The 26,826-nt window shown below is 40.0% G+C and overlaps 1 protein-coding gene across 2 annotated transcripts in view; it reads right to left on the bottom strand.

Moving 5' to 3' along the window:
- Positions 1-26,322, bottom strand: part of TMEM241 (transmembrane protein 241) — a 168,160-nt gene extending 141,838 nt beyond the window's left edge. For both annotated transcript variants that reach the window (XR_005212224.1, XM_037806171.1), the window contains exons 1-3: positions 26,196-26,322; positions 22,093-22,139; positions 18,154-18,231 (exon numbers count right to left, since the gene is read on the bottom strand). Coding sequence is in view for 1 of the 2 variants with exons in the window: in XM_037806171.1 (XP_037662099.1) it covers positions 18,154-18,231; positions 22,093-22,139; positions 26,196-26,267 (197 nt within the window). In the remaining variant the exon portion in view is untranslated. The remainder of the gene's footprint in view (positions 1-18,153; positions 18,232-22,092; positions 22,140-26,195) is intronic.
- Between the last annotated feature and the right edge of the window lie 504 nt (positions 26,323-26,826).

Here is a 26,826-nt window from a genome sequence, read left to right as displayed (position 1 = left end):
TAACTCTGCATAGTCTAAAAGAACCTAACAAGATAAGCAAATGCCAAGAGGCCAAAAACAACAAAAAATTATAAAGCATGTGAAGAAACCAGAAGATACGGAAAACCCAAACATCCAAATTAAAAAGCCAGAGGAGGAGGTGGGGCAAGATGGCGGACTGGTGAGCTGTATGTTTTAGTTACTCCTCCAGGAAAGTAGGTAGAAAGCCAGGAACTGCGTGGACTGGACACCACAGAGCAATCTGTCTTTGGGCATACTTCATACAACACTCATGAAAATGTGGAACTGCTGAGATCAGCGAAATCTGTAAGTTTTTGCGGCCAGGGGACCCGCGCCCCTCCCTGCCAGGCTCAGTCCCGTGGGAGGAGGGGCTGTCAGCTCCGGGAAGGAGAAGGGAGAACTGCAGTGGCAGCCCTTATCAGAAACTCATTCTACTGATCCAAACTCCAACCATAGATAGACTGAGACCAGACACCAGAGAATCTGAGAGCAGCCAGCCCAGCAGAGAGGAGACAGGCATAGAAAAAAACAGCACGAAAAACTCCAAAATAAAAGCGGAGGATTTTTGGAGTTCTGGTGAACATAGAAAGGGGAAGGGCAGAGCTCAGGACCTGAGGCTCATATGCAAATCCCGAAGAAAAGCTGATCTCTCTGCCCTGTGGACCTTTCCTTAATGGCCCTAATTGCTTTGTCTCTTAGCATTTCAATAACCCATTAGATCTCTGAGGAGGGCCCTTTTTTCTTTCTTTTCTTTTTTAATCCTTTTTTCTTTTTCTAAAACAATTACTCTAAGAAGCCCAATACAGAAAGCTTCAAAGACTTGCAATCTGGGCAGGTCAAGACAAGAGAAGAACTAAGAGAGCTCTGAGACAAAAGGCAATAATCCACTGGCTGAGAGAATTCACTAAACACCACAACTTCCCAAGAAAAGGGGGGTGTCCGCTCACAGCCATCATCCTGGTGGACAGGAAACACTCCTGCCCATCGCCAGCCCCATAGCCCAGAGCTGCCCCACACAACCCAGTGTGACGGAAGTGCTTCAAATAACAGGCACACACCACAAAACTGGGCGTGGACATTAGCCTTCCCTGCAACCTCAGTTGACTGTCCCAGAGTTGGGAAGGTGGAGCAGTGTGAATTAACAAAGCCCGATTCAGCCATCATTTCAGCAGACTGGGAGCCCCCCTACACAGCCCAGCAGCCCAGAACCACCCTGGGGGGACAGCACTCACCTGTGACATAGCACAGTCATCCCTCAACAGAGGACCAGGGGGTGCACGGCCTGGAAGAGGGATCCACTCACAAGTCTCAGGAGCCATACACCAATACCAAGGACTTGTGGGTCAGTGGCAGAGACAAAATGTGGCAGGACTGAACTGAAGGATTAGACTATTGCAGCAGCTTTAAAACTCCAGGATCACCAGGGAGATTTGATTGTTAGAGCCACCCCCCCTCCCTGACTGCCAGAAACACGCCCTATATACAGGGCGGGCAACACCAACTACACACGCAAGCTTGGTACACCAATTGGACCCCACAAGACTCACTCCACCACTCACCAAAAAGGCTAAGCAGGGGAGAACTGGCTTGTGGAGAACAGGTGGCTCGTGGACGCCACCTGCTGGTTAGTTAGAGAAAGTGTACTCCATGAAGCTGTAGATCTGATAAATTAGAGATAAGGACTTCAATTGGTCTACAAATCCTAAAAGAACCCTATCAAGTTCAGCAAATGCCAAGAGGCCAAAAACAACAGAAAATTATAAAGCATATGAAAAAAACAGATGATATGGATAACCCAAGCCCAAGCACCCAAATCAAAAGACCAGAAGAGACACAGCACCTAGAGCAGCTACTCAAAGAACTAAAGATGAACAATGAGACCATAGTATGGGATACAAAGGATATCAAGAAGACCCTAGAAGAGCATAAAGAAGACATTGCAAGACAAAATAAAAAAATAGATGATCTTATGGAAATTAAAGAAACCGCTGACCAAATTAAAAAGATTCTGGACACTCATAGTACAAGACTAGAGGAAGTTGAACAACGAATCAGTGACCTGGAAGATGACAGAATGGAAAATGAAAGCATAAAAGAAAGAATGGGGAAAAAAATTGAAAAAATCGAAACGGACCTCAGGGATCTGATAAATAATATAAAACATCCGAATATAAGACTCATTGGTGTTCCAGAAGGGGAAGAAAAGGGTAAAGGTCTAGGAAGAGTATTCAAAGAAATTGTTGGGGAAAACTTCCCAAATTTTCTAAACAACATAAATACACAAATCATAAATGCTCAGCGAACTCCAAATAGAATAAATCCAAATAAACCCACTCCGAGACATATTCTGATCACACTGTCAAACACGGAAGAGAAGGAGCAAGTTCTGAAAGCAGCAAGAGAAAAGCAATTCACCACATACAAAGGAAACAGCATAAGACTAAGTAGTGACTACTCAGCAGCCACCATGGAGGCGAGAAGGCAGTGGCACGATATATTTAAAATTCTGAGTGAGAAAAATTTCCAACCAAGAATACTTTATCCAGCAAAGCTCTCCTTCAAATTTGAGGGAGAGCTTAAATTTTTCACAAACAAATGCTGAGAAAATTTGCTAACAAGAGACCTGCCCTACTGGAGATACTAAAGGGAGCCCTACAGACAGAGAAACAAAGAAAGGACAGAGAGACTTGGAGAAAGGTTCAGTACTAAAGAGATTCGGTATGGGTACAATAAAGGATAGTAATAGAGAGAGAGGAAAAATATGACAAACATAAACCAAAGGATAAGATGGCAGATTCAAGAAATGCCTTCACGGTTATAACGTTGAATGTAAATGGATTAAACTCCCTAATTAAAAGATATAGATTCGCAGAATGGATCAATAAAATGAACCATCAATATGTTGCATACAAGAGACTCATCTTAGACACAGGGACACAAAGAAACTGAAAGTGAAAGGATGGGAAAAAAATATTTCATGAAAGCTACAGCCAAAAGAAAGCAGGTGTAGCAATATTAATCTCAGATAAAATAGACTTTAAATGCAGGGATGTTTTGAGAGACAAAGAAAGCCACTACGTACTAATAAAAGGGGCAATTCAACAAGAAGAAATAACAATCGTAAATGTCTATGCACCCAATCAAGGTGCCACAAAATACATGAGAGAAACACTGGCAAAACTAAAGGAAGCAATGGATGTTTCCACAGTAATTGTGGGAGACTTCAACACATTACGCTCTCCTATAGATAGATCAACCAGACAGAAGACCAGTAAGGAAATTGAAAACCTAAACAATCTGATAAATGAATTAGATTTAACAGACATATATAGAACATTACATCCCAAATCACCAGGATACACATACTTTTCTAGTGTTCATGGAACTTTCTCCAGAATAGATCATATGCTGGGACATAAAACAGGCCTCAATAAATTTAAAAAGATTGAAATTATTCAAAGCACATTCTCTGACCACAATGGAATACAATTAGAAGTCAATAACCATCAGAGACTTAGAAAATTCACAAATACCTGGAGATTAAACAACACACTCCTAAACAATCAGTGGGTTGTTAAAGAAGAAATGGCAAGAGAAATGCTAAATATATAGAGACAAATGAAAATGAGAACACAACATACCAAAACCTATGGGATGCAGCAAAAGCAGTGCTGAGGGGGAAATTTACAGCACTAAACGCATGTATTGAAAAGGAAGAAAGAGCCAAAATCAAAGAACTAATGGATCAACTGAAGAAGCTAGAAAATGAACAGCAAACCAATCCCAAACCAAGTAGAAGAAAAGAAATAACAAGGATTAAAGCAGAAATAAATGACATAGAGAACAATAAAACAATAGAGAGGATAAATATCACCCAAAGTTGGTTCTTTGAGAAGATCAACAAGATTGACAAGCCCCTAGCTAGACTGACAAAATCAAAAAGAGAGAAGACCCATATAAACAAAATGAATGAAAAAGGTGACATAACTGCAGATCCTGAAGAAATTAAAAAAATTATAAGAAGATACTATGAACAACTGTATGGCAACAAACTGGATAATGTAGAGGAAATGGACAATTTCCTGGAAACATATGAACAACCTAGACTGACCAGAGAAGAAATAGAAGACCTCAACCAACCCATCACAAGCAAAGACATCCAATCAGTCATCAAAAATCTTCCCACAAATAAATGCCCAGGGCCAGATGGCTTCACAGGGGAATTCTACCAAACTTTCCAGAAAGAACTGACACCAATCTTACTCAAACGCTTTCAAAACATTGAAGAAAATGGAACACTACCTAACTCATTCTATGAAGCTAACATGAATCTAATACGAAAACCAGGCAAAGATGCTACAAAAAAGGAAAACTACCGGCCAATCTCCCTAATGAATATAGATGCAAAAATCCTCAACAAAATACTTGCAAATCGAATCCAAAGACACATTAAAAAAATCATACACCATGACCAAGTGGGGTTCATTCCAGGCATGCAAGGATGGTTCAACATAAGAAAATCAATCAATGTATTACAACACATTAAAAATTCGAAAGGGAAAAATCAAATGATCATATCAATAGATGCTGGAAAAGCATTTGACAAAATCCAACATCCGTTTTTGATAAAAACATTTCAAAAGCTAGGAATTGAAGGAAACTTCCTCAACATGATAAAGAGCATATATGAAAAACCCACAGCCAGCATAGTACTCAATGGTGAGAGACTGAAAGCCTTCCCTCTAAGATCAGGAACAAGACAAGGATGCCCGCTGTCACCACTGTTATTCAACATTGTGCTGGAAGTGCTAGCCAGGGCAATCGGCAAGACAAAGAAATAAAAGGCATCCAAATTGGAAAAGAAGAAGTAAAACTGTCATTGTTTGCAGACGATATAATCTTACATCTGGAAAACCCTGAGAAATCGACGATACAGCTACTAGAGCTAATAAATTTAGCAAAGTAGCGGGATACAAGATTAATGCACATAAGTCAGTAATGTTTCTATATGCTAGAAATGAACAAACTGAAGAGACACTCAAGAAAACGATACCGTTTTCAATAGCAACTAAAAAAAATCAAGTACCTAGGAATAAACTTAACCAAAGATGTAAAAGACCTATACAAAGAAAACTACATAACTCTACTAAAAGAAATAGAAGCGGACCTTAAAAGATGGAAAAATATTCCATGTTCATGGATAGGAAGGCTAAATGTCATTAAGATGTCCACTGTACCCAAACTCATCTGCAGATTCAATGCAATCCCAATCAAAATTCCAACAACCTACTTTGCAGACTTGGAAAAGCTAGTTATCAAATTTATTTGGAAAGGGAAGATGCCTCGAATTGCTAAAGACACTCTAAAAAAGAAAAACAAAGTGGGAGGACTTACACTCACTGACTTTGAAGCTTATTATAAAGCCACAGTTGTCAAAGCAGCATGGTACTGGCACAGAGATAGACATATAGATCAATGGAATCGAATTGAGTATTCAGAGATAGACCCTCAGATCTATGGCCGACTGATCTTTGATAAGGCCCCCAAAGTCACTGTACTGAGTCATAATGGTCTTTTCAACAAATGGAGCTGGGAGAGTTGGATATCCATATCCAAAAGAATGAAAAAGAACCACTACCTCACACCCTACACAAAAATTAACTCAAAATGGACCAAAGATCTCAATATAAAAGAAAGTACCATAAAACTCCTAGAAGATAATGTAGGAAAACATCTTCAAGACCTTGTATTAGGCGGCCACTTCCTAGACTTTACACCCAAAGCACAAGCAACAGAAGGAAAAATAGATAAATGGGAACTCCTCAAGCTTAGAAGTTTATGCACCTCAAAGGAATTTCTCAAAAAGCTAAAGAGGCAGCCAACTCAATGGGGAAAAATTTTTGGAAACCATGTATCTGACAAAAGACTGATATCTTGCATATATAAAGAAATCCTACAACTCAATGACAATAGTACAGACAGCTCAATTATAAAATGGGCAAAAGATATGAAAAGACAGTTCTCTGAAGAGGAAATACAAATGGCCAAGAAACACATGAAAAAATGTTCAGCTTCACTAGCTATTAGAGAGGTGCAAATTAAGACCACAATGAGATACCATCTAACACCGGTTAGAATGGCTGCCATTAAACAAACAGGAAACTACAAATGCTGGAGGGGATGTGGAGAAATTGGAACTCTTATTCATTGTTGGTGGGACTGTATAATGGTTCAGCCACTCTGGAAGTCAGTCTGGCAGTTCCTTAGAATACCAGATACAGAGTTACCATTTGATCCAGCGATTGCACTTCTCGGTATATACCTGGAAGATCGGAAAGCAGTGACACGAACAGATATCTGCACGCCAGTGTTCACAGCAGCATTACTCACAATTGCCAAGAGATGGAAACAACCCAGATGTCCTTCAACAGATGAGTGGATAAATAAAATGTGGTATATACACACGATGGAATACTACACGGCAGTAAGAAGGAACGATCTCGCGAAACATATGACAACATGGATGAACCTTGAAGACATAATGCTGAGCGAAATAAGCCAGGCACAAAAAGAGAAATATTATATGCTACCACTAATGTGAACTTTGAAAAATGTAAAACAAATGGTTTATAATGTAGAATGTAGGGGAATATCAATAGAGAGAAATTAAGGAAGGGGGAACAATAATCCAAGAAGAACAGATAAGCTATTTAACGTTCTATTTTGAACTAAAATCAAAGAATTAATGGAACAACTGAAAAAGCTAGCAAATGATCAGCAAACTAATCCTAAAGCAAGTAGAAGAAAAGAAATAACAAGGATTAAAGCCTAAATAAATGATACGGAGAACAAAAAAATAATAGAATAAATAAAACCAAAATTTGGTTCTTTGAGAAGATCAACAAGATTGACAAACCCCTAGCTAGAATGACAAAGTCAAAAAGAGAGAAGACCCAAATAAACAAAATAATAAATGAGATGGGGGACATTACTGCAGATCCCAAAGAAATTTAAAAAATCATAAGAGAATACTATTGAACACTGTATACCAACAAACTAGACAATTTAGAGGAAATGGATAATTTCCTGGAAACACATGAACAACCTACTCTGACCAGAGAAGAAACAGAAGACTTCAACAAACCTGTCACAAATAAAGAGATCCAATCAGTCATCAAAAAACTTCCTATGAATAAAAGCCCATGGCCAGAAGGCTTCACAGGAGAGTTGTATGAAACTTTCCAAAAAGAACTGATACCATTCCTGCTCAAATTCTTTCAAAAAATAGAAGAAAATGGAACATTACATAACTCATTTTATGACGCCAACATCACTCTAATACCAAAACCAGGTAAAGATACTACAAGAAAGGAAAACTACAGGCCAATCTCTCTCATGAATATAGATACAAAAATTCTCAACACAATACTTGCAAATTGAATCCAAAGACACATTGAAAAAAATCATACACCATGACCAAGTGGGGTTCATTCCAGGCATGCAAGAGTGGTTCAACATAAGAAAATCAATCAATGTAACAACACATTAACAAGTCAAAAGAGAATAATCAAATGATCATCTCAATAGATGCTGAAAAAGCATTCGACAAAATCCAGCATCTTTTGTTTAATTGAATTTTTATTTTGAAATAAATTCAAAACTACAGTAACAGTTGCAAAAATAATACAAACCCCATACACAGAACTCCAGCATACCCCAACCCCCTTCCACTGATACCCCAATCTACCAACTTTAACATTTTGTCCCTTTACCATTTCTTTCTTTCCCTCCCTCTCCCTCCCTCTCCCTATCATCCATCATATATTGCTGTCTTCTGAACATATGAGAGCAAGTTGCACATATCCTTGAACAAAATAATATAATTCACATATACATTTCCTATAAACAATATTCATTTATGTAATCACATTAAGTGTAGTTAAGAAGTTCAAGAAATTTAACATTGATATAAAGTTTACATTCTATATTTCATTTTTTTCTTATGTCCCAATTGTGTCCTTTTGAGCCTTTTCTCCTCTATTCTTATTGCTCATCCAGGATCATCTATGGCATTTCATTGTCATTATCTATTTAGACTGTCTTTTTTTTCAATTGTGGAAACGTATCAACAGCATAAATCTTCCCATTCCAACCCCTCCCAAGCATTCCACTTAGTGGGATTAATCACATTCACAATGTTGCAATGCCATCAACTTCCCACCATCCATTACTGGAAATCTCCCTTCACTCCAAACAGAAACCCTACACTCATCTCTTTTTTACTCACCATTCCCCTTGCCCCCATTTCTCATAACCCATACTCTACTTTTCATCTCTATGATCATATTCTCTGATACTTTCTTTGCGTTTACCATGGGGCTTAAATTTAACATTTTAAGTCTATAACAATCTTGTTTTCTTTGATACCAACTTAACTTCAATAGGACACATAAACTATGTTCCTATACTCCTCCATTCCCCCACCTTTATGTAGTTCTTGTCAAAAATTACGTATTTTACATTGAGTACAAAACCACTGATTTATCATTACACTTTATGTATTTTAGATCCTGTAGTAAGTAAATAGTGGAGTTACAAATAAAAAATACAGTAGTATTGGTATTTATATTTACCATGTGATCTTTACTGGAAATCTTTATTTCTTCATGTGGTTTCAGTCAACTGTTTAGTGTCCCTTCCTTTCAGCCTGCACAATTCCATTTAGCAATTCTTATAGGACTGATCTACTGGTGATGAAGTCCCTCAGCTTTTGATTATCCAGGAATGTTTTCATCTCCCCCTCATTTTTATCCTCCAGGTGTTTGTGAATTTTCCATCTCTGATGGTTATTGACTTCTATTTGTATTCTATTGTGGTCAGAGAATGTGCTTTGAATAATTTCAATTTTTTTAAATTTATTGAGGCTTGTTTTATGTCCCAGCCTATGGTCTATTCTGGAGAAAGTTCCATGATCACAGAGAAGAATGTGTATCCTGGTGATTTGGGAAGTATGTTCTATATATGTCTGTTAAATTTCTCTATATTTCTCTCTCCTTTCTTTGTTTCTCTGTTGGTAGGGCTCCCTTTAGTATCTGAAGTAGGGCAGGTCTTTTATTAGCAAAATCTCTCAGCATTTGTTTGTCTGTGAAAACTTTAAGCTCTCCCTCAAATTTGAAGGAGAGTTTTGCTGGATAAAGTATTCTTGGTTGGAATTTTTTCTCACTCAGAATTTTAAATATGTCATGCCACTGCCTTCTCACCTCCATGGTGGCCGCTGAGTAGTCCCTACTTAGCCTTATGCTGTTTCCTTTGCATGTGGTAAGTTGCTTTTCTCTTGCTGCTTTCAGAACTTGCTCCTTCTCTTCAGTATTTGACAGTCTGATCAGAATATGTCTTGGAGTGGGTTTATTTGGATTTATTCTATTTGGAGTTCACTGGGCATTTATGCTTTGTGTATTTATATTGTGCAGAAGGTTTGGGAAGTTTTCCCCAACAATTTCTTTGAATACTCTTTCTAGACCTTTACCCTTCTCTTCCCCTTCTGGGACACCAATGAGTCTTACATTTGGATGTTTTATTTTATCTATCATGTCCCTGAGATCTATTTCAATTTTTTGGATTTTTTCTCCATTCTTTCTTTTGTTCTTTCATTTTCCATTCTGTGGTTCTCGAGGTCACTGATTCATTTTTCAGCTTCCTCTAGTCTTGTACTATGAGTATGCAGAAACTTTTTAATTTGGTCAACAGTTTCCTTTATTTCCATAAAATCATCTATTTTTTTATTTACTCTTGCAATTTTTTCTTTATGCTCTTCTAAGGTCTTCTTCATGTCTTTTATATCCTGTGCCATGCTCTTCTTCATGTCCTTTATATCCTGTGCCATTCTCTCATTGTTTGTCTTTAGTTCTTTGATTAATTGCTCCAAGTACTGTGTCTCCTCTGATCTTTTGATTTGGGTGTTTGGGTTTGGATTATCCATATCATCTGGTTTTATCATATGCTTTAAAATTTTCTGTTGTTTTTGGGCTCTTGGCATTTGCTTTACTTGATAGGGTTCTTTTAGGATATGAAGGATTATTCAGACGCCAATCTCTAATTTGTCAGATCTACAGCTTGGTGGCGTACACTTTCTCTAACCAACCAGCAGATGGCATCCGCGAGTCACCTATTCTCCTCAAGTCAGTTCTCCCCAACTTTGTCTTTGTGGTGTGTGGGGGTCTGGTTCTTGTGGGATCCAACTGGTGCACCAAGTTTGGGTGTGTTGTTGGTGCTGTCCGCCCTGAATGTGGGGTGTGTGTCTGAGCGGTTAGGGAGACAGGGCAGCTTTAACAATCAAACTTCCCAGGTGTTCCTGGAGATTTAAGGCTGTTGCAAGAGTCTAAACCTTCATTTCAGTCTCGCCACAGATGGTCTCTGCCACTGACCTACAAGTCCTTGGTATTGGCGTATGGTCCCTGGGATTTCCAGGTGGGTTCCTCTTCCCAGCCATGCCCTTCTAGGGCTTCTGCTGAGGGAAGGCTGTGCTACGTCACAAGTGCACGCCATCCCTCAAGGGAAGCCCTGGGCCACCAGGCCGTGCAAGGGCATTCCCAGCCTGCTGTAAAGATGGCTGAATGGGGCATGTTAATTTCCCCCTTTTCACACAGCTCCGTCTTCCCAGCTCTGGGACAATTAGCTGTGGGTGCACAAAAGGCTAGTGTCCACACCTGATATTGTGGCGTCTGCACAGTGTTGCTGGAAACACTTCCAGTCACACTGGGTCCCTTGACGCAGCTCTGGGCTGTGGCTCCGGCACTGGGCAGGAGCGTTCCCAGCCCGCTGGGAAGACAGCTGCAAGGGGCATGGTTTTTTTCCCCTTTTGGCTCACCTCTGCCCTCTTTGCTCCAAGACAACTAGCAGTGGGTGCGTGAAAGGATATCTTCCACGCCAGATATTGAGGCATTCGCACAGCCCTTTCCTGCCACACTTCACTGTGTGGTTCTCGCTGCTGTATCTGCAGCCGCTTTTGGGTTTTATTTAAAAAAGAACTAGTCCACCTCCAAATGCCAACCCATGGTTTCCCCACACTGCAGCGTGGCTGCCAGACATTCAGCAGGCTCACTCACTCATTTCAGAACGCACGCTCCCAGTTTCATCAAGTGCACAGTCCCTGTGGATTTAGCAGACCATGTCCAGCTGGTGCATCGCTGGAACTGGTGTCCTCGGTCACTTTCTGGCCTCTATCTAGTATTCTTCATGGAGTAGTTTTTTTGCTCTGTCTCTCTTAGCCGCCATCTTAGGTTCTCTCCATCCTTTTTGGATAAAAACACTTCAGAAGGTAGGAATTGAAGGAACCTTCCTCAATATGATAAAGGGCATATATGAAAAATCCATAGCCAGCATAGCACTCAATGGTGAGAGACTGAAAGCCTTCCCCCTAAGATTGGGAATGAAACAAGGATGCCTGCTGTCACCACTGTTATTCAACATTGTGCTAGAAGTGCTAGCCAGAGCAATTAGGCAAGACAAAGAAATAAAAGGCATCCAAATTGGAAAGGAAGAAGTAAAACTGTCATTATCTGCAGATGATATGATCTTTTATGTGGAAAACCCTGAGAAATCAATGACACAGCTACATGAGCTAATAAACAAATTCAGCAAAGTAGTGGGATACGAGATTAATGCACGTAAGTCAGTAATGTTCTTGTACACTAGAAATGACCTAATGGAAGAGGTCATTTCAAGAAAAAGATTCCATTGACAATAGTAACTAAAAAAATCAAGTACCTAGGAATAAACTTGACCAAGGATGCAAAAGACCTCTACACAGAAAATTACATACCTTTACTAAAAGAAATAAAAGGGGACCTAAAGAGATGGAAAGATATTTTGTGTTCACAGACAGGAAGACAAAAAGTCATTAAGATATCAATCCTACCCAAACTGATCTACAGATAAAATGCAATTCCAATCAAAATTCCAACAACCTACTTTGCAGATTTGGAAAAGCTAGTTATCAAATTTATTTGGAAGGGAAATAATTTGGAAGGAGCCTTGAATTGCTAAAAACTTTCTAAAAAAGAAAAATGAAGTGGGGGAACTTACACTTCCTGCAGCTGAAGCCTATTATAAAGCCACAATACTCAAAACAGCATGGTATTGGCAAAAAGATAGACATATTGATCAACAGAAGAGAACTGAGAACTCAGAAACAGACCCCTGGATCTACAGTTGACTGATTTTTGATAAGGCCTCCAAATGCACAGAACTGGGACAGAACAGTCTCTTCAACAAATGGGGCTGGGAGAACTGGATATCCATATCCAAAAGAATGAAAGAGGACCCCCACCTCACACCCTATACAAAAATGAACTCAAAGTGGATCAAAGACCACAATAAGAGCCAGTGCCATAAAACTTCTAGAAGACAATGTAGGGAAACATCTCCAAGATCTAGTATTAGGAGGTTACGTCTTAGACCTGACACCCAAAGCACAGGCACCGAAAGAGAAAAAAGATAAATGGGAATGCCTCAAAATCAAAAGCTTCTGTACCTCAAAGAAATTTGTCAAAAAGGTTAAGAGGCAGCCAACACAATGGGAGAAAATATATTTTCTAATAAGAGACTAATACCTTGAATATATAAAGAAATCCTACAATCAATGATACAAATAGTACAAATAGTCCAATTACAAAATGGGCAAAAGATATGAAAAGACAGTTCTCAGAAGAGAAAATACAAATGGCCAAAAACACGTGAAAAAATGTTCAGCTTTACTAGCTATTACGGAGATGTAAATCAAGAGAACAATGAGATACCATCTCATACCAGTAAGAATGGCTGCCATTAAACAAACAGGAAACTACAAATGCTGGAAAGGATGTGGAGAAACTGGAACTCTTATTCATTGCTGGTGGGACTGTATAATGATATAGCCACTGTGTAAGTCTGGCAGTTCCTCAGCAAACTAGATATCAAGTTACCCTATGATCCAGCAATTTCACTTCTTGGTATATACCCAGAAGATCTGAAAGCAGTGACACAAACAGATATTTGCACACCAAGGTTCATAGCAGCATTGTTTACAATTGCCAAGAGAGGAAAACAATTCAAATGTCCTTCAACAGATGAGTGGATAAATAAAATATAGTATATATTTACCATGGAGTACTAAGCAGCAGTAAAAAGGAATGAGGTCATGAAACATATGACATGTATGTAACCTGAAGACATAATGCTGAGTGAAATAAGCCAGACACAAAAGGAGAGATGTTGTATGTTACCACTAATGTGAACTCCATGAAAAATGTTAAATAAGTCTTATAATGTAGAATATAGGGGACTTAGAGATAGACAGAAGTTAGTGAAGGGGGAGTGATAATCTAATATGTAACGATATGAGAATGAGGATGAACTTAATGGTATTGGAATGGTCAGGTGTGACTATGGTTCGTTAATGGGACTGTAAGTATCAGTGACTCATTGAAGATGAACATGTTCTCAAATGGTTGTTTAAAGGCATGTAACCCACAGAGTAGCACCAGAAACCTAAATAAGTGTTAGCATGATATACTTACAAGGTATGGTTAACAACAGAGTGGTATATGGAAAAACTACCCATTACATATTAAAGACTAAGTTTAATAGGAATATCTTACCAAAACTACACTAATACTAGGGATGAATAATTCGCAGCTGATAAGAGCTCTGGAATGTTATAATGTTATGATAATTGTTTAAAGTTGAGGGTGATGATGACTGTACAACTAAGTGAAGATAATGTAAGAAACTGACTGTTTATCTTGGATGGAATGTATATTAAGTGGAATTAAGAACCCACTACTTAATAAATCAAGACCTCGACTTGAGGCTTGCCCTTGTGAAACTTAGGCTTGCAAATGGGAGGCTCAGCCCTCCTTTAATTATGCCTAAGAGGCACCTCCAGGGAACCTCTTTTGTTGCTCAGATGTGGCCTTTCTCTCTCTAAGCCCAACTCAGCAAATGAATTCATTAACCACCCTTCCATGAGGGACATGACTCCAAGGGGAATGAATTTCCCTGGCAATGTGGGACATGATTCCCAGGAATGAGCCTGGCCCTGGCAAAAAGGGACTGAAAATGCCTACTTGACCAAAAAGAGGAAAAAAAGAAAGGTAACAAGCTGAGGTCACAGAGGCTGAGAGATCCCAAAAAGAGTCGAAAGGCTATCCTGGGAGTTTCTCTTATGCAAGTTCTAGCTAGACACCCCAAATGGCCATAGTACACCATGACCTTAATAAAACAGTCCCCAATAGGTCCCTATCAGAGATTCTATAAAACAGTCACTAAGTTTCATCTCACAGAAACTTAAATCCACCAGAGTGTTCCTATGCCAGACAAGTCATAAAACCCAGAGGCAACAGCCTCTTTAAAAATAACAGTCAGATGCAGTCACCTTCCCCATACTGTTGACACCCCCTTTTCAATATGAACAAATTAGGGTGCTAACTGCCTAGACACCCCTGAAGATGGAGAAAGGGATTAAGTGAGAGGAAGGGGTAGCAACAAACAAGATAAGATTTAACAAAGGTCTATGAATACTGAAACTTTATATAAATACATATATTTGTTTAGATGCTAGGGTGTTGGAATAGCTGGAAGGAGGTAAATGACACAGTGGAACTGTACCCTATAACATCCTTTGCAATTTGCTCTATAGCTACTCATTGAATTGTGCTTTGAAGGTCTTCACCTCTCTGTATATACCCTACATTGCATAATAAGGAAAGAACTGAAATTGTGGAACTATATAACCGATAAAATTTTGAAATTACCTATATAACTGCTTGTTGAGCTGTAGATTGCAAGATAACACCTTTTTGGATGTATGTTACATTTTACAATAATGGAAATAGCTAAAGTTGTGGATCTGTGACCCATGATATTCTTTGAAATTTGCTCTTTAACTACTTGTTAAGTTGTACTTTGAAAGTTATCACCATTATGTATATATGTTAAACTTCACAATAAAAATGTATTAAAAAATGTACACTTGGACCCTAACCAATTGGCTAATGGTTTGTTTCTTTAAGCACAGTACTGAGTAGATTGGAGGTTTTATCAAAGACTAATGATATCCTCCAACATACACCCTCAGTGGAAAATTAAGAGGTGGGGCGTCTATTTCCTAGGTTAGAAATCTCTGGCCACAAAGGCATTATGGCATCGAATTTTTAACTTCTAAAGTCTCTTACTTGAATACTTGAGAGTCAAAAATCTGCTCTCATTTATAATGGAAAAAATGTAGCAAATAGGTTAAAAATGACTTTCCAAGTGTTTTTATTTCAACCATAGCCTGGCAATACAGGAAATGTAGGATTGTGTCAGAAACCACAGTGAAGTCACACCTGAGTCTGTCCTCAGGACTGGTTAGAGAATCCCGTAAAGGGTGCCACGGGCTCATTGTGCTAAGAGATGTCCACTCAGTTAAAACAGGACACAATGTTCTGTTAGCATCGCATTTTGGAAATAGATGAAGACATCAGGGAAGGACTTCAATATCTGTTAGAAAAACCACTTCCAATGTTCTCCAATGGCTTGGCAACAACAGTAGCTGCCATATAATAACAAACTTGAGGCTGAAAACTATGCTTTGTTTCTCAAGACAGAGGTTTCAAGGGCATCACCCAAGATTAGGTGGTGAGAAGCAATCGCCAGGGCAGACGATCCTGGGAGGAGAGTGACTTGGTCTTCACTCTTGTGGAGTCAGCACATGATGTAGCCAGAGACATGGCAAATATGGCCCCTTTATCACAAGAACTGCATGCCAAGTTCTGGGACTAGTTTGAGTGTGACCCTAAGATTCCACTGTGTGCCAGGTTAGGACAGTTTAAATGAGTTCTCTGTGGCACACACTATGAAATACCAGTTTGGGACCCCACCCCACTCCACCCCCACAATGATCTCTGGAACTCCCAACTGTCTTCCTGCTGTCGTTTAATGTTTACTGGAGCGGAAACCTCTGCTATGTGCACAAGTTCACTGGGCTTCAGTTCCCTAATGACGTAATAAGAAAACAAGCCCAACAGGTAACAGCAGCCACAGCAAACAGCCCCAGCTTGGGAAGAAATGAAAGAACACTAGTTCCGGGTCCTTGCTGCTAGCCATCTGGAACTTCCCTTCGCCAAGGACCTGTGGTCACCAGAAATCCTGAGCTGTGCCAATAGGTGTTAACCACAAGATCCACAAAAAGCCCAGACACTGGGATCTTTGACAAGAAGTTTAAATGAGCTGGTGTCATATGTGGGGCTGTAAAACCACCTCAGCAACTGCAGAAGATAGAGCTGTAAAGGCTCTAAGCTTAGCAAGGTAGTAAAACCAGGCATGCACCCAGATCTTGTGGGCTGGGTGGAACCTCGTGTCACAAGAGTTCAAGTGACAACAGTGTCTAGTGGTTCTCAAACTTCTTCCAGGGAAACAATCTTGAGAATTTTTGACTTCACCCAGTTCTACTAGTCCTTACAAAAAAAAAAAAAAAAATAGAAGAAGACAAAAGTAAGAATAAAACTGCTTTTAAGGAAACATGAGTAAAGTTGTTTTCATAAAAAATATATTTACAGCTTCCCCCTCCCCAGCCCCGAGGATCTGGGGGAAGGTGCGGATGTGTTGGACATCCTCACCTGGACTGGTGTTGATGTTGTCACAAACATTGGGACTGGCGGTTTGATGTGCTGAGCCCTTGATCATGGGACTTGCCCTTATGAAGCTCGTTACTGCAAAGGAGAGTCTAAATTTGCATGTAATGGTGCCTAAGAATCTCCCTGAGTACCTCTTTGTTGCTCAGATGTGGCCCTCTCTCTCTCTAACTGAGCCATCTCGACAGGTGAACTCGCTGCCCTCCCCCCTACGTGGGACCTGACTCCCAGGGTTGTAAATCTCCCTGGCAACACAGGATATGACTCCCAGGGATGAATGTGGACCCGGCATCGTGGGACTGAGAGTATCTTCTTGACCAAAAGGGGGATGCAAAATGAGACGAAATAGTTTCAGTGGCTGAGAGATTTCAAATGGAGTCAAGAGGTCACTCTGGTGGACATTCTTATGCACTATATAGATAACACCTCTTAGGTTTTAATGTATTGGAATAGCTAGAAGTAAATACCTGAAACTACCAAACTCCAACCCAGCAGTCTGGACTCCTGAAGACAATTAGATAATAATGTAGATTACAAGGGGTGAGAGTGTGATTGTGAAGACCTTGTGGATCACACCCCCTTTATCTAGTGTATGGATGAGTAGAAAAATGGGGATAAAAACTAAAGGACAAATGGGGTGGGATGGGGGGATGATTTTGGTGTTCTTTTTTCACTTTTATTTTTTATTTTTGTTCTGGTTCTTTCTGATGTAAGGAAAATGTTCAGAGATAGATTGTGGTGATGAACGCATAACTATGTTATCATACTGTGGACAGTGGATTGTATACCATGGATGATTGTATGGTATGCGAATGTATTTTAATAAAACTGAATTTAATTTAAAAAATATGAATATGGTCTGTAGATTAGGTAAATAGTATTGTGTCAATATTAATTTCCTGATTTTGATAACTCTACTATACAAATGATCCCAAAAGGGCCTAGAATGGACTGAATATGATAATTAGTTTAACCCAAAACAAATGATTTCGACTCACTAAACTACGATTAAACTTATAATTATCATATGCCATCCGCCTATATCAATATCTTCCTAGCATTCACCATGGCCCTCCTAGGACTGCTACTATACCGATCACACATAATATCCTCTACTATACACATGTAAGAGATTGTCCTTGCTTTTAGGAAACACACATTAAAGAATTTAAAAGTAAAGAGGTATCTTGCCTGTAACTTACTCTCAAATAGTTCAGAAAACAATAATATGTGCATGTATATCTAGAGAAAATAATAAAGGAAAACGTGGTAAAATAATAACAATTGGGAATCTGAGTAAAAGGTATATAGTTCTCTGTACTATTTTAAAAGTTGCAAATAATTTCAAAATAAAAAATTTGCGAAAAAACTTTGAAGCTGATTTAATAACTCATTCATAGTGATTCTATATTCTTTTGCCTGTGTAAACCAAAAGAAATTAAATAATATAAAACATAAGCAGGGTATGAATCACAAATCACACAGGAAGAGTTTGTTATACCTGAAATTGCTGTTGATCTCCACCCAGCCCAGTTTCCATGACACATGAAGCAAAAGTCCACCAATTAAAGTCTGCCACCTGAAATGGATAAGTACCAAGGTGAATTTAATAGAGTGTTATGTTCTCAAACACTATCCAGCCCTGGCAGGTTTGATGACCAACACACACACACATTTAACCCTTCTAAGAACTCTGTTCTCTCACTCTCTCCTAATTACCAGCCCATTTCTCAGACTTCCTTCTTGATTTCTACTTTTCCTTTGAGTCTAGTTCCGATGAGTGCTGACATTGATGATCTCTTCCTACTACAGACTTTTCCTGAACTACCCACAGCCACTGCTTCTCCCACTGCCCAGGCACTGACGATTCCCAAACCCCTGCTCTCACCCAGACACCACCACCCGGAATCCCACAAGCTCACCATTTAAACATGCCTAAGGCATAAACTTGAACTTCCCCCTCCCCACCCTGAGTGTCCTCTTAATATGCCTAATCAGCCCAATCAGAACCCAGAGGTGATCCTAGACCTTCCCTCTCCCTCCCTTCAGCCCCTCTGCCCCTGCCCCTGTCACACAGCATTAGTCCCTAACTGGTCCCCTGTCTCTGAGTTGTCCTGCACCATCCATTCCCCACCCTGCAGACAGAGGGCTCATTCTAAACTGCAAATTTAATTGTTTTTTAATTGTGCTTCTTCCTTCCCTTTGCCATAAGCAGCCACTCTCAGCCTCTTTTCTGCCACAACTCACTTGGGATCCTAAAGCTCAGATGAGACACATGCCCATCAGCATGCAGAGGTTATAAAGACCCCTCCCTCTCCATGCCATAAAGCAAATCAAAATGCCAAATAAGCCAGAGGGATATCACAGGCAAAACCTTATTCTGTTCCAACTCTAACAGCTTTTTTATTTTGGATGAATCATTCATAAATTTCAGGGCCTGTGTCACCCAGAAGTGATGCGAAGGGAAGTCCAGTTATAAATTACATGCATAATGACAAACATTTATTGTACCGTTTCATATTTTGTAAGCAGCCAGCAGACTGCCTAAGCTACCTGGTCAGGTGATATTTTTATGCTAGTAGTTTTTTGAATCTGTATAATTCTCACCCTCGCTGCCTTTTTTCTTTTTCTATCTAGCACACAGAATAAACTTTCTACAAACTTACAAATGACTTGCAACAGCTCAGCCCGGAAGTGACTGCCACATACCAGCGTGCTGCATCACTACAGGGGAGAACCCTGGACTACAGGATAAAGTCACGGTGACACATGGAGCCCACACCCATCCCTCTGCAGGATCAGCTCCGGCTGTCTGTCTGGGGGGCTACATTCCGGCCACACTGCCCGCCCAGAGCTTCAGGTGTGTGCACACTGCACCTTGTCCTTCTGACCTGTCATGCCCTGCCTGTCTCCCCTGGGGGCTGGTGAACACCTGCTCATCCTTCAGACCCAGTCTCGACTCCTCCTTCGTCAAGCTGTCACTGAACCAGCCAAGCAGAATTATCTGGATTATGGTGCTTTTCACGTGGCACTGCAGTTACTTATTTTTACCCACACTGCCAACTGGATTGCAAAACTCTTCAGAATTAGAATAAGACTGTGCCTATATAGAACAGAGTGGGCACTCCAAAAAATGTTTGTTGAACGAATGAATGGATGAATAAATTGTTTGAGTCTCTAACCTTGAAACATACTTGAGCCTTTTATAGAACTAGGTTAGGAGTTACGGAGGGGTCTTTACAGTCTGTGGCTTTTAGGGAAAATATCGGGGCTTTGAAACCCAGAGACAAGCATTTTTATCATAAGGCCAACTGTTCCATCCAGAAGTGGTATGAAAGAAAGTTCAGCTAAAAATTGCATTCAGAATACAATGACAAATACTTATGTGTTGTTTCATGTTTTATGAGAAGTTAGCAGGCTGACTAAGGCTACATGGTCAGAGCAATATTTTTTTTTATATATTTTACCTGTTTGAATCTGTAAAAGTTTTTTAATTGTTTTTTTTCTCTCTAGCATACAGAACAAAATCCACAGCTTGATCACATACCTATTTTGGAGAGCATGGCTTAATTCTGCTCTAAGAGGCCCCAGGGTTCCAGCCATACACCTTTGAAAAGTGCTTCCAAGCCTGGCCTTCCACAAACTTATTTTTTACAAGAAGCAAAACCGGCTCTACAGCTGTGTAAAGGGTTAACTAAAGTATTCATCGTTCACTTAACAATATTCATTGAGCAGTGAGCACCTACGAGGTGGCAGGAGCTGTGCTAGCTCTGGGACTGTGACAGTTTACAGACATACTGGTTGTGCCCTCAAGCAGTATGATCTAGAGCAGTGGCTCTCAACCGAGTGGTTTTCCCCCAGAGGACGTTTGGCAATGTCTAAAGACACTTTGAGTTGTCACAACCAGGGGGGAGGGGATGTGTGCTACTGGCGTCTGGTGCAGACCTAGCCAGAGATGCTGCTAAACCTTCTACAAGGCACAGGCAGCCCCTACAACAAAGGATGATCCAACCTGAAATGTCATGGTGCTGAGGGTGAGAATCCCTGATCTGGAGGGAAGTAGGACAATTAGCTGAAAATTACCATACAGGAGGAACCCAAGTACTAGAAGCAAGCCCCTCTATCTGAAGAGAAAGGAATGCACCATCCAGATCAGAAAGCCCTTTCCATTCACCAAAGAGAACAACCATCCCTGCTTTACTGACTGAAATATATTTTTAAAGTTTTGCTATGAAATATTGGGGGAGGGGGGAAACTGACAAAGTAATTCTAAAGTTCACCTGAAATAACATGTTGCTTGTAATATAAAGTACATTTAAAAAAAGAATGAAGGATGACTTGCAGTAACATATATTTAAATTCTATGATAATTAAAACAATTTAGCACTAACCCCCTCCATAAAAATGGACAAATAAGTACTCCAGAAATAGACCCAAGAAAAATAATTTTATATAGGATATCAACAACTCAAAGGTGAAAAGAAAAACCATACAAAAAACACAATAAATGAGGTTAGTATAAATTTGTTAATCTTTGGGGGAAGGATGATTTCCTTACATTGCACCATAAACTAAAATAAACTGACGGTGATTAAAATGTAAAAAAAGCTCTAATGAAATATTGGCAAACAGCTACATAACCTCGTGATGGGGAAGAAGAATCAGAAAAGCAATGGAGGGAACAACAAAATAATCAATGAACATATTTGTTCACATAAAAACAAGACATTTAAATAATCAAAATACTTATAAATAAAATTAAAAGGCAAATAAATATATTGAGAAAAACACTTTCAATAAACATGATGGATAAGGGATTGGCATTCTTAAAATACAAAAGATTCACTAAAATCAATTTTAAAATATACTTAAACCTCAATAAAAATAAATGGGTAAAAGGCAAAATACACAATTCACAGAAAAACAGATAAAAGTATATAATAAACACAAGCAAATGGTCCAACTTCATGAATAATCTAAGAAATTGCAAGACAAAACAATTAGATACCACTTTTGCTCATGAAGTCAGCAGAAAGAGAAAAAATAACAGTCATCGTCAAGTACACTGTTATAGAAACTTTCACATATGCTCTGTGAAAGTGGCATGTAAGGTGGTTAAACATTTTGGGAAAAAATTTTGTTAATATTCAAGGGGAAGACTAAAGAAGTTCAAGCTCTTAAACCAAATTTCTCAGGTAGGAATATGTCCAAAAGAAACAGTCAGAAATTTGGCAGCTTTGAGTACAAAAATGCCTTATAACGTTGTTTTCATAGTTAAAAAAATGAGACCCACTTTAAATAGCATAGTAAAATAAATAAAAACAGTATGCCTACTTGATGAAAAACTCTATGCTGTCATTAAAAATATTTTAAAGAACTTTTAATGATGCTGGTTGGACATTTCCTACGAATGGGTACAAAGAACATAAAAGATACTTACCCTTGGAATAATGTAGGGTAGGTAAATTTCAAGACAGACAGGACGTACTGAAAAACAAACAGATTAATGAACATGTCAAATTATAGAGAACTGATAGACTATATAATCAAAGAAATCCCTACTGAAGAATGACATAATACACTTGCAAATCAAAAAGGCCTTTAACCCACCCCATCCCCCCCAAAAAAAATCACAGGCCAGAAAAACAAGATAAGTCTGCCTGCTTTACCCCAAGGCCACCAGTGGTTGGGGAATGGAGCTGGCATTATGAGGAAACTGGGGAGCACAGTGGATGTGTCCAACATCGTGGATGCCCACACACTCGGTATCTCAGCAGACCCCAGAAACATCGCCTTCTAACTGGAGCAACAACTCTAGAGAAAGCCCCAGATGTAGTCTGTTTTCTTGGGATATCCACTTTATCTATTGTCCAGCTTACCTTCTAGGAGAACTACATCTCAGTCTTTCTTTCCCTTGTTTTTCCTTTAATGTTTAGGGTTTAGTTTGGTTTTTGCATTCTAAGGATTTTTCCTAACCAATTCAGCTTAGTTGTCCTAGAACTTTTGCTATATTTTAGCATTTTAAGGATTTTCTTTAAAACCCATTAATTCAGCTAAGATCAACTTATATTTCTACTGTCTTTTAATTGAATTACAGGACTTTATGAATGGGGGAACTGTGCTGTGTCCTTCTGGGTATCTTTTTCTAGTTTCTCTATAATTGAACACTTTAAGAATTTTTTTTAGTCTAAAACCATTAACTGGTCTGAGGCAAGGACTAGGCTGATTCTTCACATGATCTAAACAACGGAGTGGACTGGCGCTGGATGAGATCACATGTGCGTTTTTTTCTCTGTGGGTTGGCCTACGCCAAATTCCCCTTGCATGAACTCTTGAATGCCACAATTAAGGCTAATTGTGTTCTATATTTATTAAGAAATGGACCTCCATTCTTTCCTGAAGTCTACTGGCTCACATAATTCAATATGCCTCTCTCCACTCTAAAACAAGAAAGGATTCAGTGAGCATCTGGGTCACGTCCTATATCAACCATAAGGGCCTTCATTAAAATAGAAAATATTTATTTAGTTTATTGTGTGCTTAGCCTTGTCCTAGAGACTGAGGGAGATAGAAAATCCTAGAACCGCTCACCTTACCTGGCTAAAGAACAGTAAAAAAAAGAAATCGGTGACAAAAGAAATGGGATCTAAATCCTAAAAATTTCTCCTTTCAACAAGTTTTCATGCACCATCATGAAAAATGTTGCTCAGAATAAAATGCTATTTGATAAAGCAGTAAGGCCCTGGCAGCGAGTGTTCTTGGGAAAAAAGAAGGAAGAACTTGGGAACCATGAAAAGGAGGAGAACAGAAGCAGACTTTGCCTCCAGGCTGGCGGCTTAACAGCTGTAACAGATGGGGAGAGGGACAGATGGACCCCAGGTCACCGCAGAGACCTCTGGCATCTTAGAGGGGCACATCCCCAGGCTCTGCCACTCCCGGCCCCAAAAGCCAGAACTCAAAGCCTTTCTCCTCTCCACCCACATTAGAGTAGCTTCCTTTAGCAGCACACATGCTGCCTTAAACTTCAAACAAAAACCATCCATTCCTTTAAACAGTAGAAGGGGGAAAGTGAGATGTACAAGATAAAAAAAAAAAAATTGAATTTGCTTTCCACAAATAAAGAGGGCAACAGCTGTTGAACTGCAACAGTAGCACTGATTTTTGAAGACGATTGTATACCTATGTAGCTTACATGGTGTGACGTGATTGTGAAAACCTTGTGGCTCACACTCCCTTTATCCAAAGTATGCACAGATGAGCAGAAAAATTGGAACAAAAAGTAAACAAATAATAGGGGTGGGGTTAGAGGGTGGGAAGTTTGGGGTGTTCTTCTTTACTTATATTTTTATTCTTGTTTTTATTCTTTTTTTTATATATTTTTTTGGAGTAATGAAAATGTTCAAAAATTGATTTTGGTGATGAATGCACAACTATACGATGGCACTGTGAACAACTGATTGTACACTGTGGATGACTGTAGGGTATGTGAATATATCTCACTAAAACTGAATTTTAAAAAAAGATCCTATCATCTGCAAATAAAAAAAAAAAAAGAGGGGAACAGTTCAAGGAAAAGACTACTCTGATAAATATGGAAATAAAGAAACCATCATAGAGTTTTCTAAAAACTGAGAGCACCTCTACTGCAGACAAAAAATCTTCATTAATTCAAAAGAAAATTAATTTGGCAGAGGCTAGATGCAGAAGAACATGCCCAGGGAGTTTCCACCACAAGGGTCTCTTCCTATTGGGTCTCTATCCAGTCCCACCTTGGGGCAGCAGCAGCACTAGCCTTGGCTGTCAAAAGAAGCTGAAACCATGGCAATAAAAGGTCCATGCTTCTGAGAACTGCGAAGTTCCTCTCCAGGGACCTGTTAGGAACAGCCACCTCTCCTACTCAGACCTGGGCCTCACCACGACTCTTGATTTCACCTCTTCCTCCCTCTTTGTACAATCTCCTCCATCTCCCCTTCTTTTCTGCCTTCTGCAGTTATTATCCCACTCTCTCCATCTATCTCTGACACTTCCCAGCAGTCCTAAGCCGAAGCATTCCAAGCAATCATGAAAAATTCAGAAAGATGTCACCAACTTATTGTTACCTAGACAAATTAGAATAGTTCAATGAAAGGGCCAGGATTTCATAAATTCACATATTCCTGAGTTGATGCTACAAAAGGCCAAGAGTCTACCTTTTTTTTTAGTTTATCTACCTGTCCCATGAGGGAAAAAAAAAAAAGTTAGAAACTAATTGCTGTGTCGTGTAAGAAGCAAAAGACTGTTTTTCCTTCCTCTCTTCCTTTCTTTTCTTCCAGAGTAGCTGCCACTTATCATATTGAGCATTTACTACAAGCTGGGGTACTAGGCCAGCCACCTCATAAGCATTATTTCCATTAATCTTCAAGACGGTCCTTTGAAGAGGACATTTATCCTATTGAAAAGCTTAGATTTAGAGAGAGTCTAAAAAGCCAAATAACTGGAGCCAGCCTGCAAATCCATCACTGCCTTCCAGCAAGCATACACTAATGGATCTTCAAAGGCCCATCACCAAGACTAGAAACCAACTGAAGGGGAGAGGGTAAAGGAGCTTCCCCTAAATATCCCAAGGACAGCCACTCATACTAAGATGCAAAGTATAAGGAAATGCTATTAATAGCTCTTTTCCAGAAAGCAAGAGGGTTTTCCTTTTTTGGGGGTGGGGGTAGGGGGAGTAAGGGAGCAAGGGAAGGGGGACAGTAGAAACCTCACAGTGGGGGATGTGGTCCTGGGTCTGGTATCACCCTTTGGCTTGGGCCCTGAGGAGAGGGCAAGAGGCAATGCCCCATCCATGCAGGGTACCAAAGCCAAGCCAGCTTCCCCATCCTATGGGGAAAACAAAACAAAATAAAACAAAAACCTTTGGTTTACCAATGATTCTCAACTTTTGTCAAGCTATCTTTCAGTCACTGTCTTTTCACGGCAACACTTTTTTTCTGTCTCTTCATAAAGAGGATTTCATGACCTTATTTTATATTTGAAATTAAACTTACATTTCACTCTTAAAATTAAGTCACTGAAAAACTCTTGAATATACTGGAAGTGCTTGGGATGGGGATTAAAAAAATAAGTTTGGGAATCAGTGATGTGAAAGGAGATGCAGTAATGTCTTGTATTTAAAGGCTTCTGAAATCTTGTGGGATTCTGAGGCAGGGGCTTGTTTAGAAAAGAAGGCAGGATGCCTGCGATTTCTTCTCCCACTCTTCCCTTCCCGAGGGAACAGGAGCCAATTGTTGCCTATTCCTTAAAAGTAGTCTACACAGTCCAAGATTAAAGTCCACTGGAATCTGCCAGTCAAAATATCCTGTTTCCCAGGAGGTGTACAGAACATGAAACAGACACTACCCTCCAACAAACCTTACTAATAAAAGGAGCATCACACACAGTCAGCTTCTTGTCCATCATCTTCTGGGAAAATAACATAAAAAGCTGGAGGCTACATTTGTTCCACCTAAGATTACTTGACTCCGTCTCCCACGTGCAACCCCTCCCCGCGCCCGCCCCCCTCACCTTGTTCGTAAGGTAAGAAGCCAGGTAGCAGGCACAAAACGTGAGGCCGACCAGGTACCTGCTCACACACATCTGTCAACTCGCTCCCCTTGCCCGGGAGCTACTTACTGCACCCGCCCACCCGGGCCACGTGGCCTTTGCCGGAGCCCTGCCACTGCCGCAGCTGTCGTGATTGACCACGTGACTACGAGCTCCGCCAATCGACGCGGGCACAACCCCGGACGCCTGCTTCCTTAAAGGGGCCGCGCCGCCGTGGGCCAGGCAGCCTTTCTGCTATTGGGCGGGTCGTTCTCAGTGCCTGACCTGACAGCCCGGGGGGCGGGGTGGAGTGATGGAGGTGAGGGGCGCAATGAAACCCGAGTCAGGGCTCCGACCACTGGTGGAGAAAGGTAGGCGTAGTCGTTGTCTTTTGGAAGTCTGTCTTTTCGGCTTATAAAAACAGTTCTCAATACCCCAGGACTGTGTAAAGAAAAATGTTAACAGTCATCTCTAAATGGTGGGTTTATGCTTTACTGAGGTTTATGCTTTACTGAGTTTTCCCAATTTTTAAACTTTGAATCTGTATTACTTTTGCAATCACACAAAAATGCTAACACCAATAAAAGTTATTTTAAAAGAAAGAAGGCTGAGG

This window comes from Choloepus didactylus, chromosome 16 (assembly GCF_015220235.1).
Source record: "Choloepus didactylus isolate mChoDid1 chromosome 16, mChoDid1.pri, whole genome shotgun sequence".
NCBI classification, from domain to species: Eukaryota; Metazoa; Chordata; class Mammalia; order Pilosa; family Megalonychidae; genus Choloepus; species Choloepus didactylus.
The sequence above is the reverse complement of the archived record's forward strand: the minus strand, read 5'-3'. Positions and strand labels throughout refer to the sequence as shown.